We start from the raw sequence: 14,555 nt of genomic DNA on the forward strand, positions 1-14,555 counted from the left end.
AAATATGAAGAATGAAAAAGGGATTATCACCACAAATGCCACATAGAAAAGAATAGTAGAAGAATGTTATGAGTAACTTTCTGCCAAAATGTTCAACAATTTAGATGAAATGGACAAATTTCTCTCAAAAAAAAAAACACAAGTTACCAAAACTGGCATAAGAAATAAAAACTTGAATATCCTTAGCTCTATTTAAAAAAACTAAATTTGTCAGAAGCATCCCCAAAAGATATTCAGAGGGTATCCCTGATGAATTCTACCAAATATTCAAGAAGAAATTAAAACAATTTCATGGAAACTTTAAAAATACAGAAGAGATTATTGCCCAAATCATTTTATGAGACAAGAATACCTAGAATACTAAAATCTGACAGACATTAACAGAACAATACCCTTCATAAATCTAAACCCAAAAATTCTTAACAAAATATTACCTAATTCAACAATACATAACATATGAGAAAGTTTTATCCCAGGAATGCCAGGTTGACAACATTCAAAAACTAATTTAATTTTTACCTTTTTCCTCTTAATATATAATAATTTCAACAAATGTAGAAAAGATATTCACCAAAATTCAAAACACACTTATGATAAAAACTATCAGCAAAGTAGGAATATTAAAGAACTTCCTCAAATTGGAAAGGCCATCAAAACACCTACAGTTAACATCATAATACTAAAAAACTGGAAGACTAATTTGTAATTGTTTCCTACTCAGATTAAGTAACAAGGAAAGATGGAACTTTCACCACTTCTATTCAGCATTGTTATAGAGATTCTTGTCACTGGAATAAAAGTTGGGGGAGCATTTCTGATTTCTGGAAATCAGAAAGAATCATGATTGATTTTAGAACACCCCAGAGAATCTACATTAAAATTAAATTATTAAATTAATAATAGTTATTAAAATTAATCCATAGCATTCACTACAGTCTATCTATTATAGTACTAAGATTCACTTGCTTCATATAAATTCTGGGAAAAGTTCCTCCAGAATTGTGGTTAGTCCTTATTTCCTGGAGAAATTTTCCAGAGAAAGTAAACTAGGACCAACTACAGTCCCCACCACTGTGTTTCAGATAGTTTCAAGGCCAAAACTTAGTTATAACCTGTTTTCTGCTAGTAATTCTAGATTGCCTTCATCTTTGGCTAGCATTTCTTCTGGTCCAGGTGGCTGATCTTGTGAGTCAGTCACCAGGCATTTCTCATGTCCATTTACCATGATAAATGGACAAGGAAGTACCAAGACACACCCAGTAGTGCCAAACCCCCATGCTCTCTCATGTAACAGCAGCTCTACCTTCCCCCAATGATCTGGTATGTCAGCCCTGTCAAAATGTTGACTCCTGTTGTCAAGTGTTTTCCTTCTGAAAGCCAGGGGCTTTTAAACCCCTAGTGCTCAGCTACAGAGATAGGAAGCATAAATTCCCCAGTGGATCACTGAGAGTGATGCTAAGAGGAATCACTCCTATTACCATGTGTAATGGTTCCAGCTAGGAACCTTGAAGAGTATAATGTCAAATTACAAGGTATCATCAACAGTTGTGCCATCAAACACAACTGTTTTGCTGCTTTACCTGGTGAGAAACTTCTGGGTGATGTGGTGCATGATGGAACAATAGATCCCATGAATCCTCCTTTCCTAAAAAAGTGGGTCCCTTACTCTGAAACAAAGTTACATGGGATCTTATGCTGATGGATCACTCTGTAAGCCCTCAAACAGTAGCAATGGTTGAGCCCCTGCAAGCTGTAAAGACAAAAGTATACTTAAAATATGTGTCAAATCCAGTCAAAATGAATCATGGTCTCTGTGGAGCATGGTTAGACTCCGCTACTCAGGCAGGACACTCAGCAACTCAGTTGCTGAATGAGTATTGATAAGTAGAAGTCTGTTATTCGGCCCTTGCATAGACATCATCAGTAATTTTTCCACAACACTTACAGGCCAAAAGAAATACCTAACAGTAGTGTTTATTAACTAGTTAGATCTAAATAATTAATAAGAATTTATGTTCGAAAAACTTAACCATTTGAAAAAAATACACATAAATTGAAAGACAAATATTTTTATTTCATTCTTGAATAGCCACAATTGCTTAAGAATAGGACGTGTACAGGATGCCTGGGTTAAGCCTCCAACTTGGGCCCAGGTCATGATCTCGCAGTTCAGGAGTTTAAGCCCCCCACTGAGCTCTGTGCTAACAGCTCAGAGCCTGGAGCCTGCTTCAAATTCTGCCTCCCCCTCCCCTCCTTTCTCTGCCCTTCCTCCACCAGCACTCTGTCTCTCCCTCTCCCTCTTTCCCTTCTCAAAATAAATATTAGGGGAAAAAAAGAACAGGACATGTACAACACTAGATACCGCACTACTTCTCAAACATGCTATCAGGTTGAACACGCCACCCTCCCTTTTCATTTCACACTAATTTGTGTGCAGTGCTTGATTTGTATCACAGCAACTACCAAAAATCTGACTTCAAAAAGATAATGGCATCATCAAAAAGAATGTAGTATGACCGAATGTCAAAACTGTGAACAACTTAGGGGTGCCTGGATGGCTCAGTTAAGCATGAGTCTTGATCTCAGCTCAGGTCATGATCTCACAGTTCATGAGTTCAAGCCCCAAGTCAGGCTGTGTGCTGACAGTGTGAAGCCTCGATTCTGTCCTTCCCTCTGTTGTGCAAAATAAATAAATAAACTTTAAAAAAAAAAAAAAAAGAACAAAAATTGTGAACAACCTCAAGCTAGTTATTTGTGACAGATGCTAATGTGTTTCCTTTAAAATTCTGAAATATCCCGTATTCCTGTGTGTCTGCTGTGGTGTTTCAGGGTGTCTCAGTGCACAGTCTGGGAATCACTCAGCACATGCATGTGTGTACGCATACACATGCACTCCCTTTCTTCCATTTTCTTCCATTAGTGGGCCCAGCATCTCCCGCTAGGCATTCTTGCGACCGAACCCTTGTTATTGATTTGATGATAGCCAGGAGAGAAAACGAGAAGAGATGGGGATAGTAAGGGCAGAAAAGTCCTCAGGGAACTACCCTCTAGCTAGGAAAAGAAGGCTGCTTTTGCAGGCCCAAAGAGCCTGAGGGAATTTGGGGTTTCAAGGTTTTCAAGTGCATCAATTCAGATATCCCATCTCAAGAGTTAGGGTCCTATTCATTTCGAACCAAAGCAGACACTGGCATAGAAGACTTGAGAATTCAACCTTCTGCTACCCTTAAAATTAAGTCTTGGGCCTAATCTTTAGCTTTTTCTTTCCTCCTATTGTAAAAGAGGAGGTTTTTTACATGATGTTAAAGAAATAACCGAACTTTCTCATTTTGCCCCCAGTTACCTTCAGCCTTTGTCTTTCTCCAATCTATCAACATCAATCATTAACAACCATCTGATTACACTGTTCTTATAAGTAATAACTTCCCGGAACTTCTCAAAAGTTTAAAATATTTGTATCCACCAGTGCATTGCCTTCTACAGGAATTTCATTCCAATTCACCACTACTGAAAGTTTAACAATTGCACAGCCAAAGCATATGTCAAGGGTTATTAGTACTCCATCCACAACCTGCAGCGAGTCTACCTCAAAAACCCCATTTTTAAAGTCTACTTCCTCAGATCACTCTTGGCACCACAACTGTCTTAGGTAAGACTCCCCAGGAAACAGACTCTGAAATGGAGATCTGCACACGAAAAGTTTACTGGGAATATCCTCTGAACCAACAACAGTAGGAGAGTGAAGGAAGTAAGATGGAACAGAGGAATGAGCTGAATTGGAATACAGTCACAGGAAGGACTTGGCCAATCCCATGTGGGACTCTGGTGTTGGGCTGGATCTTCAAGGTTGTCCTGCCTTAGGGTAAGAGGGCCAGAGATTTGCATCACTAAAGAGTACAGGTAGAGGCTGACCCTGCAGAAGAGGCATGACTCTGAGGGAAGCAGTTCTCTTGGCTCAGTGAATGCCTGGAAAGGGACTTAGCTACAGTTATTTAGCTGCCAGTATTCCCAACAGCTAGGGGCACTTGTACATGAACAAAGGGATCTGGGTGGTGAACCAAGCACCCACAACTCTACTACTGGACTATTACACTAATTTAGCTAATAAGAGGAGAGAATTAGCATTTACTCTGCCTTCTTAGGAGGAACCACAGTTCATTACCAGTTGAGAGAAACTCATCATTCCAGAAGAGCACCAGCTAATAAATACAGAAAGAATAACAGAAGTATAAAGCTCATCATTTTGAAACCCTTAACGAAATAATTTACTCAGATAAGGATTATCAAAGAAGGTTAAAGCCATTAGGTGAAAGATATTCATAGTATACCGAAGTTATGACCCATGATTACCTACCTGCTGATTGCCTATGAAAAAAGGATACATTTACAGGAGAGAGATCTACTGCATACCATCTTGCCCAAGTAATTAGACTGAGCATTATCAAATAGTGACACGGGGTACCTGAGTGGCTCAGTCAGATGAATGTCTGACTACGGCTCAGGTCATGATCTCACAGTTCGTGGGTTCAAACCCCGCACTGGGTTAACAACTGAAGAGCCTAAAATTAAGTCCTCCATTAAGAGCAACCTCGGGCTGCACGTAGCCCTAGTCCCAGTTCCAGGAAAAGCCTCAGATTGTTCAAGGCTAAAGCCATCCTCGGACCGCCCTCAGTTCAGCTCATCAAAAAAACATTCCTATTGTCTGAGTCAAGGGTGGGAACTGCAGATACAAACTAGCCAATTTCTCAACGCTTGCCTGAACCCCACGTGGGCCCTTTGAACTCACCTCATAATTGGTCATTTTCAAAAGATTCTCAAAAGTCATGATTGGGTCCCACCAAAAGTAATGAACACCTCATAGATACTGAATGGTCAAAGCTGTTACCATGGGTGCTGTACAACTGTAATTGGTGCTTATATGATGATGCTATACGTACAACACATGCACTGTAACAGCCCCGTCCCTGACTCCTTAAAAACCCTGTTCGCTATTGTTCGGGGCTTCACCTTGCTGCCACAACACCGGTAGACGGGTAAGCTCCTGCTTGAGCTTGTAATAAAGACCCTTTTGTATTTGCATCAGTGCCGACTCCTTGGAGGTCTCTGGGACTCGCGATTCAGGCACAACACAACTCATGGAGCCAACTTCAGATTCTGTGTCTCCCTCTCTCTCTCTGTCCCTCCCCCATTCAGGCTCTGTCCCTCAAAAATAAATAAAACGTTAAAAAAATTAAAAATAAAATAAACAGTGACACAATCTGAAAACATCTGGATGGGATACAATACTCAGCCCTATATACAAAATATTCTTCCTAAAAATGTGTAACCAAAATTTAATGAAGCTTAAATCCTAACTCCCATTTACAGGAAATAACAGGGATAGAAGACATAGAGACTAACAGTATCTGGGGTCCAGCCCTTAAAAAGCTAGATTTAAAAGACATTCTAGAAAAGGTAAAATAGTGGTGACACAAAACTGATCTGATCTATGGTGGCCAGGGGCTAGTGGTAGGAGGGAATTTACTGAAGAAACTTTTTGGAATGATGGAAACATTCTACCCTTGACTGTGGTGATGGTTCTAAGACTCTTCAAATGAACACTTTATTTTTTTAATGTCTATCTATTCTTGAGAGACATAAAGACAGAATGCGAGCAGGGGAAGGACAGAGAGAGAAGGAGACATAGAATCCAAAGAAAGCTCTAGGCTCTGAGCTGTCAGCAAGGGGCTGGATGCAGGGCTTGAACTCACGAACCATGGGATCATGACCTGAGCCAAAGTCAGAGGCATAGCCAACTGAGCTACATAGAGGCCCCTCAAATGAACACTTTAAAAGGGTAAATTTTATTATACATAAACTAAACCTTGATTAATCTGACTCCTCTCCAAAAAAACTGAATATTTAATGTTTTTTTTTTTAAATGTTTTATTTATTTCTAGGAGAGAGAGAGAGAGACAGCATGAGCAGGGGAGGGTCAGAGAGAGAGGGAGTCACAGACTGAAACAGGCTCCAGGCTATGAGCTGGCAGTCAGCACAGAGCCCGACGCGGGGCCCAAACCCACGAACAGTGAGATCATGACCTAAGCGAAAGTCGGACGCTTAACCGACTAAGCCACCCAGGCGCCCCTGAATATTTAATGTTTTTTAATTAAAAAGTGTATTCTGACTACTGTTGATTTTTTTAAACAAATATCTTAAAATGCAAGTCTTTTTAAGTTAACATTTCCTTTTATTTTTAAGCCTAAACACAAGATTTTCTCTTGAGTTAGGACTAATTTATTTCATATTTCTACCTACCAACATGCCAACAGAGCAGTTTTTGCTTAAAATATAGGATTCCATAGATGCAAGAGCTATATGAAACAAATTATTACCTAATCACAAATATAAATATATAAACTCTAATCCAATCCCACATCTCTAAAATACTCCTACAATAACGTCTCTACCATAAAGAGTTTTATGTACCTTGCTGTTCAAGCTGTCTCACCCTTACTACAGCCTCCATTTCCAGAATGAATTCCCACTACTCTCCCTCATGAACACCTACATGATGGCTCTAACAGAGCTCTTAACATTACCTGCACACAAACTGTACTTTCTCACCTTTTGCTCATGCTTTCACAGCAGCCCAGAATGCCATTTTCTGTAACATTGTTGTTAAGTACCTGCCTTTGTATATTTCACCATTACCCAAACAATAAACTCAAGTATTGATTGAAACTATGTCTTATAAATCTTTATTGGGCCAATGGTTAGCACCAAGGAGTAATCCCTGAACCTCTGTTGAACTGGCTACTTGACCTCTTAAAATCAAAATCCCATGCGTAAGATAAAAAAGCTAAAGGAACTAGGTGGGTTTAGCTTAAAGAAAAGCAATTCCCTATTTTAACCATAATCTCTATTGTTTCCACTTTGTTCTTCTACCACTTCAACCCACATACCCTGATTCCTCTGTATCTCCCGGTCTATCAGTCCCCTCCTTGATATCACTTTCCTTTTTACCAAACAGAATGTCAACAAACTTTCACTTTTTTTTTTTTTTTGACCTCCAGTCACACTTTAACCTTGAACTAACTCAACCAACACTTTTTCCTATTTCTTTGTTAAGTGGAAAAACTTACAATATCATGCTGATTAGAGTTTTAAATATATAATTTTAATAGTAACAGCAGCAGCAGCTGCTGACATTTAATGAACATTACCATGTAGTGGCACAATGTCCTTTTAATAGCCCTATAACATTACAGGTAAAGAAACGAACAAAGACATGCTATTAACTTGCCCAACTTAGGAAAAGGTAGAACTGGGATTTGAACCAAGACAGTCTGCCTCTAAGGTAAATTTAGCCACAGAGCTATAGTTCTTCCCAAATGTAATGCTATACTGCTATTCATTCATATTCAGAAATTATCAAATATTCCTTTACACATTTCCAGCCCAACCCTTTCCTCAAGCCAATGTCCCAATTTTGATTTGTTCATTCATACAAAAATGTATTTATTGAGTTACTGAATAAATGAAATCATTACTCTCACATTCATCACTGTCACTGAGATCAAAAATAAGAGAAAGACCTGATTTTTGCCCGTTCATTAAGTCCTCAAATGCCATCTGTCCCCTCACTCTCAGCAGAAATCAATAATATTTAATAGCACTTAATGTGCCAAGCACTTTATATATATATATATACTTTATATATATTTTATATATTATATACTTTATATATATATGGATTCGTTTAATCTAAAAAACAATCCTTATTATACCCATTCTACATACAACAAAAATAAGGCATAAACAAAGACAAAAATAACAAGTGAGACTACATCAAAATAAAAAGCTTCTGCACAGCAAAGGAAACTAACAATAAAATGAAAAGGCAAACTACAAAATGTGAGAAAATACTTGCAAACCATATATCTGATAAGAGGCTAATATCCAAAATATATAAAGAACTCATATATTTCAAAAGGAAAAACAAATAGTAACAATAATCCAATTAAAAATGGACAGAGGACCTGAAAAGACATTTTTCCAAAGAAGACCTACAGTTGAAAAATAGGCATATGAAACTATGGTCAGTATCACTAATCATTAGGGAAATGCAAATCAAACCATGATGAGATTATTACCTCACACACAGAATGGCTATGATCAAAAAGACAAGAAATAACAAGCGTTGGCAAAGATGTAGAGAAAAGAGAAAAACCCTGCACTGTTGATGGAAATATAAATTGGTGCAGCCACTATGGAAAACAGTATGGAGGTTCCTCGGGCACCTGGGTAGCTTAGTAGGTTAAGTGTTCAACTCTTGATACCGGCTCAGGTCATGATCTCACGATCATGAGATCAAGCCCCACTTTGGGCTCCACACCAAGCGTAGACCCTGCTTAGAATTCTCTCTCTCCCTCTGCTCCTCTCTCTCTCTAAAATAAAATAAATTAATTAAAAAAAGAAAGAAAGAAAGAAAGAAAACAGTATGGAGGTTCCTCAAAAATTAGAAAATAGGGCACCTGGGTGGCTTAGTCAGTTGAGCACCAGACTTTGGCTCAGGTCATGATTTCACGGTTCGTGGGCTCTGTGCTGACCGTCTGGAGCCTGCTTTGGATTCTGGGTCTCCCTCTCTCTCTGCCCCTCCCCTACTCATGCTCTGTCTCTTTGTCTCAAAAATAAACATTAAAAAAAATATTTTTAATTAGAAAATAGAACCACCATGTGATCTAGCAATTCCACATTAGAATATATATCTAAAGAAATGAAAACACTTACTCAAAAGATATCTGCACCCCATGTTCATTGCAGCATTATTTACAATAGCCAAGACATGGAAATAAACTAAGTATCCATCAACGGATGGATGGATGAAGAAAATGTGGTATATAGGGGCGCCTGGGTGGCTCAGTTGGTTAAGCATCTGACTTTGGATCAGATCATGAACTCACTCTTCATGAGTTCAAGCCCCGCATGGAGCTCTGCTGACAGCTCTGAGCCTGGAGTCGGGCTTCGGATTCTGTGTCTCCCTCTCTCTCTGCCCCTCCCCCTTCGTGTGTGTGTGTGTGTGTGTGTGTCAAAAATAAATAAAACATTAAAAAAAGTTTTTTAAAGAAAATATGGTGTATATATATACAATTGAATATTATTTGGCCATATAAAAAGAAATCTTGACATTTATAACACCATGGATGAATCTTGAGGGCATTACGCTAGGTGAAATAAGTCAGACAAAGACAAATACCATAAGATCTTATCTATATGTGAAATCTAAAACAAAACAAAAAACCTAAACTCGTAGATAAAAGAGAACAGCCTGGTAGCTGGGAAGGAGATGGGTGGGGGAGAGAGATGGTATGGGAAAGCATAGGTGGTGGGTAAAATAGGTATAGGTGTTCAAAAAGATTATAAAATACATAAGTCATGGGGATGCAATATACAGCATGGTGACTCTCAGTAATACTATATTGTCTACTCGAAAGCTGCTGACAGAGTAAATCTTAAGAGTTCTCATCACAAGGAAAAAAATTTTAACTATGTGGAGATAGATTTTTATGCTTATTGTGGTGATTATTTTATAATATATACAAAAATAGAATTATTATGTGGTATGCCTGAAACTAACATAATGTTATATGCCAATTATATCACAATAAAATTTTTCTTAAAAAATTTAAAGCATAGAAGTTATATAATGTACCTAAGGTTACACAGCTAAAAAGTGGTAGAGCCAGGTTTTAAAACCAGTCTAGCTTCTGGGGTGCTTGAAGGGTGGCTCAGAGGGTTAAGCAACCAACTCTTGATTTCAGCTCAGGTAATGATCTCACAGTTCATGAGATCGAACCCCCTGTCAGGCTCTGCACTGACAGTGGGGTACCTACTTGGGATTCTCTCTCTTCCTCTCTTTCTGCCCCCCTCCCTCTCAAAATAAATAAACATTAAAAAAATAATAAACTCGTAAAACTAATCTAGCTTCAGAGTCACTAGAATGCCATCAAAGTCACTGACTCCATTAGCCTTGCATCCCTCAACTAGTCTACAGGACATCTAAAACATAATTCACAGTAATTCATTCATTCAACACTGATAACTCATTTGCCTTGTTTTTTTCCTTGAACACAAGCTTGTTTCCACCCCAGAGCCTCTATAATTTCCTAAAACACTCTTCCTCTAGATCTGCCTTCCCATTATTATGATTCAACTTGAATGTCTACTGCCAAAGAAACCTATCCTGACCACCCTACCTAAAATAGCTCCTCCACTATAAATCATCTATTAAAGAAATCAGTTTTATTTCTTTCATAGTCACTTAGCACTACCAGAAACTATCAGTTGTTTATTTCTCCCCTCTAGTCTAGAAGTCTAAGAGAGTAAGAGACCTTGTCTGTTTTGCTCACTGCTACATCTTCAGCACATAAAAGAGAGCCTGGCACACAGCACACACTTTGGTATTTACAGAATGGATGCCAAAAACTGTGCTATACATTGGGATTACTAAAACGAATACGATAGAATTCTTATGTTCAATCAACTCCAGTCTTTATTATTAATACTTCGCTCCTCCCTTTCTATATTAAAGAAAGACTAGTCCTTAACTTTTTTCAATGGCTAACCTCTCCACCTGACATCTTAAACATGTCCCTGGGATCTGACTTCTCTCACATCGATTATCTCCTCTCTCACTTCTTTAATTTCTCTTTTTCCACATACTGAACATTTCCCACCCACTCTCCCATATTTGAATATCCTTCCCTCAACCCTGCAACTCCGTTACCCCAACATCTCCCAATGACTCCTCACCACATCTATGACCACTTCCTCAAAAGTCATCAGTGACCTGGAAAGTATTCTCACTTTTTTAAGGATTTAACACCACTAAGGACTTTCAAGCCACTTTCTTAGGACCAGAGCTGCCGCTGTCTCACAGCTGTCTTCTTAATTTTTTATTATCATTGTTTTTTCAGCTTCCTTTACTGTCTCCTTTCTCTCACACCTTTAAATTTGAAGCTCCCTAGAGCTTCATCCTCTATTTTTGCTCCCTTCTCTGTCTGATAGATCTCTTCTCCTCGAACTCAACTAGTGCCCCTATTCAAATAATTACACCATTCATTCACAACCTAAATCCTAGCCCCACTAGCCCCATCATATTTAATAAGAAATGTGATTTGAATTCTTAAGCAAATCTTCAATAAAGGAGAGTTGCAGGCTGACTTAGATAAAATAATGTGAACTAAAATAAGGAATAATGTTCTGAACAAGCACTAGAAGGCAATATTATACAACTTAAGGCTGGTTTCCATGACTACTTCTTGAAATACTTGATTTTTTCATTAATTGTAATTGACTGCTTGTACAAAAATGGATCAATGGCTAAAATTCACACATAAATTTTATATATGTGATTAAAATATATTAAGTTTGTCTAAAACTGTTAATCTAGTTCCAGATGCACAAAACTGTATTATTACATAAGTATATTAGTAGAAAGGTAAAACAGGAATATGCCAGTAGCAAATCATAAGACTGGAACATACAAAATAAATTCAAATTCTCTGAAAGGGTTTTGTAAAGATGTATGTACCACAATTCAGAGACTCACAGCTCAAAATTATACCCACCACAGAAAACTGTCTAGTGAGGTATTGTGCTATTTTCAAAAACATGAGCAAGAAGTAGACTTGTGCCATTGTGGCCTTCAGTTTGGATAGCAAAAGGTAGTTATATACATTTATATCCATCTATAATAAAACTGCCCAATCCTGTCAACAATTATAGACATGAGAAGACTGGTTTACCCAGAAGCAGTGTGAACAAAGCTCCATCTTCACAACTCTGCAAAGGATTAGAACTCCAGCTCACTATGGTAACTTACAAATTCCTGCCTTACAGCCTAGTCCCTTTCATAATGAAAGAAAAGGACATCTTTTTATTGTCTAACACACTTCACATTCAATAAACACCATACACTCTGTAACTTATTTGACAAAACACTACTATGCTTTCCCCATGTGTTGCAAGAAGCTGTGAGAAAAAAATGATGAAGCCAACTCCCAATTACCACTGTCAAAGCCAAGCTGGTGAAACAAGTCAGTCATCATCCTTCAGGATATGTGGCATGTAAGGACATGGAAAAGAAAAAAATAGGAGAACCCTCAGGGAAAAAAAAAAACACATTTTAAGAAAAGGAAAATGAAAGTGATTTAGTATCTTCTACATGGTGGAGGAAGCTGAAGATGCAGCGAGCCTAGGAAGAGATGTAGGAGCTACTCAGATTTTTTAGTTGGTAGCAGGTAAATATTGTATAAGCAGTCATTGTTTCGAAGTTCTACAGCTTTCCTCTTTTCCTCACAAAACCCCTAACCCCCTCTACTCTAAAGCCTGTAAGTGACAGACGAAATAGAACATAAGATGAAGGGAAATGGCCGATGGGGCATCAGAACACAAGTGCAGCTGCAATCACACCTCTAGAATACCAAAAGGTCCAGTTACCAAAGTATAGCTCTAAAAATCTGTATCAGACACCTTTCACATCCACATAAATCTCCACCTGCATCCCCTTTGCATAAATCGTTTCAATTTAAACTCCATGCTTTATCCTCAAGCATGATTATCTAAAATTCATCCTATATATATTTGACACTATCCTTAACCTATGCCATTGCCCCCGTTAGTGAAAGGCAGATTTTTAAAGGGAGGTGGAAAGTGGAGGATGGAATATCATTGGGGGTGTTGGGGGAAGAATACGCGCAAATACCATTGCGGCAGAGATCCTGGAAACGCCACTTCCCTCACCACTTTTGCAAATTCTCACCGTGACTGCCCTCTTCCCCTCAACCAATCTCTCCTCCTTCCTCAACAATACACACACACGTGTCATAACCGACCGGCACCATCACCTTTTCTAGCATCACATGCTACCTCCCACTCTTACTAACCCCCCACAAAGACAGTCACACACACACACCGAGCAGAAGCTGTTCCCACCGCACCCTCCTAGCTCAGTGCTTCTACCACCCAGCATCTAGCGCTTGTAGAAAGCTCGGTAACCAGGTACGTAGACACACATACATGCGTACACATAACACAAACACACACACGCACGCACACGCGGTATGTGGCGCAAGGAAGGGCACTGGAGACGCACCTGGAGGCTGGGTGTCCAGCGCTGCTGCCCCCCTGGTCCCTGTCACTGAGCGCAGCTGTGTAAATCCTCCGGTAGCGGTCGGCCAGGGCCCGGCCTGACAGCAGCAGCTGGTAGTGACCCCGGGAGTCCGCGGCCGGCAGCCCCAGCCCCAGCCCCGCGGCGGCCAAGGAGCCCTCAGGAACCGGCATGAACAGCGCCCCCGGCGCCGGGGAGGAAGAGATGGTGGCGGCTGGGAAGAATCCGTCCCCGCCGGGCCCCGAGGAGGCGGCGGCGGGGGAGGCAGTCGCTGAGCACATCATCATCCTCGCAGCCGCCGCCGCCGCCGCCGCCGCCGCCGCCTCGTCCCCGCGGGCCGGGCAAGCAGACACGCGCGCGCACCCACAGCCCTTTTCCAACGACGACGGCTCCGGCGGCGGCCTCTCGCTCCCGCAGCACGAGACTACAAAGACAGCGTCCTCCTTCTCCTCCTCCGTCTTCTCCTCCTCCCCCCTGCGCCGCCCTCGCCGCTACTGGGACCGCTCATCTAACCCCGCCACCTCGGGAGTCTGAGGAGGAGGCGGTGCCGCCGCTGCCGCCGCCGCCACCGCTGCCACCGCCGGGGCTACCCGCAATGGGAAGCTGCCGGCTGCACTGGGCATGCGCCACTCCCCGCACATGCTCAGTAACCCCAGTCCCTTTCCCTCCCCACCCCCATCTCGCCACCACTCCCTCCGCCTCAGGGCTTTGGGTGTGGGGAGGTTGAGTGGTGCGGATTCTGAAAGAGAGCCACTTCTCCGGGTTTTACTAGCAGCTTGAGGAAGAGTAAGGGAAGCGCTGGGAAGGCTGTCAGCTACAGGCTATTGGCTTCAGGTAATGGGGTTCCCTCCAGGTGGGAGAACTTGGACCAGACCGAGGGAATGTCTCACCGCCAGAGACTCAGTGTCAAGCACAGGATCCTGCTACTTTTTCTTAAAGGGTGTGCTGCCAACATGAAGATTTACTGGGAACAGTGCTGGTTAATTCAGAATCCAAGGCAAAGAAGGCCAGCCAAATTAGAAGTCTCTGGCGATTTTCGTTTGTATTTTTTATTATTAGGATTAAAATAGCTTTTACTTAAAAAAAAAAAGCAGGTAGTAAGCTAGTGTATTCTTTTTTCTATGAAAGTGGAATTGACAGATATGCAAGTATTCACAAGCCAGAGGCATTCCTAAATTCTTGTTCTCAACATTTCATCATAGCCAAACCTTAATGCAGTAGTACTTTTCTTACTTATTATGTTGGCCCCATATTCATCCTTAGAGTCCACACTTATGTCTTGACAGTGGTCACTTAATTCCTTATCTTTTTCTGCCCAGACTTACATTTCTAGAGGTAATTCTCAAATATGACCTGAAGCTGTAACTGTGACTATTTGGAACATCTGAAAATGTCATATCTACCA

General features: G+C 40.5%; 1 protein-coding gene across 1 annotated transcript in view; it reads right to left on the reverse strand.

The window, feature by feature from the left end:
- The window catches only part of MYCBP2 (MYC binding protein 2), a 280,386-nt gene extending 266,622 nt beyond the window's left edge, over positions 1–13,764 (reverse strand). Inside the window, exon 1 of the mRNA XM_039252458.1 lies at positions 13,136–13,764. Within this exon, the coding sequence (XP_039108389.1) occupies positions 13,136–13,437 (302 nt within the window). The 5' untranslated portion in view covers positions 13,438–13,764. The remainder of the gene's footprint in view (positions 1–13,135) is intronic.
- Between the last annotated feature and the right edge of the window lie 791 nt (positions 13,765–14,555).

Source organism: Hyaena hyaena, unplaced genomic scaffold, assembly GCF_003009895.1.
Source record: "Hyaena hyaena isolate Hyena2069 unplaced genomic scaffold, ASM300989v1 scaffold_413, whole genome shotgun sequence".
In the NCBI taxonomy this organism is placed as follows: Eukaryota; Metazoa; Chordata; class Mammalia; order Carnivora; family Hyaenidae; genus Hyaena; species Hyaena hyaena.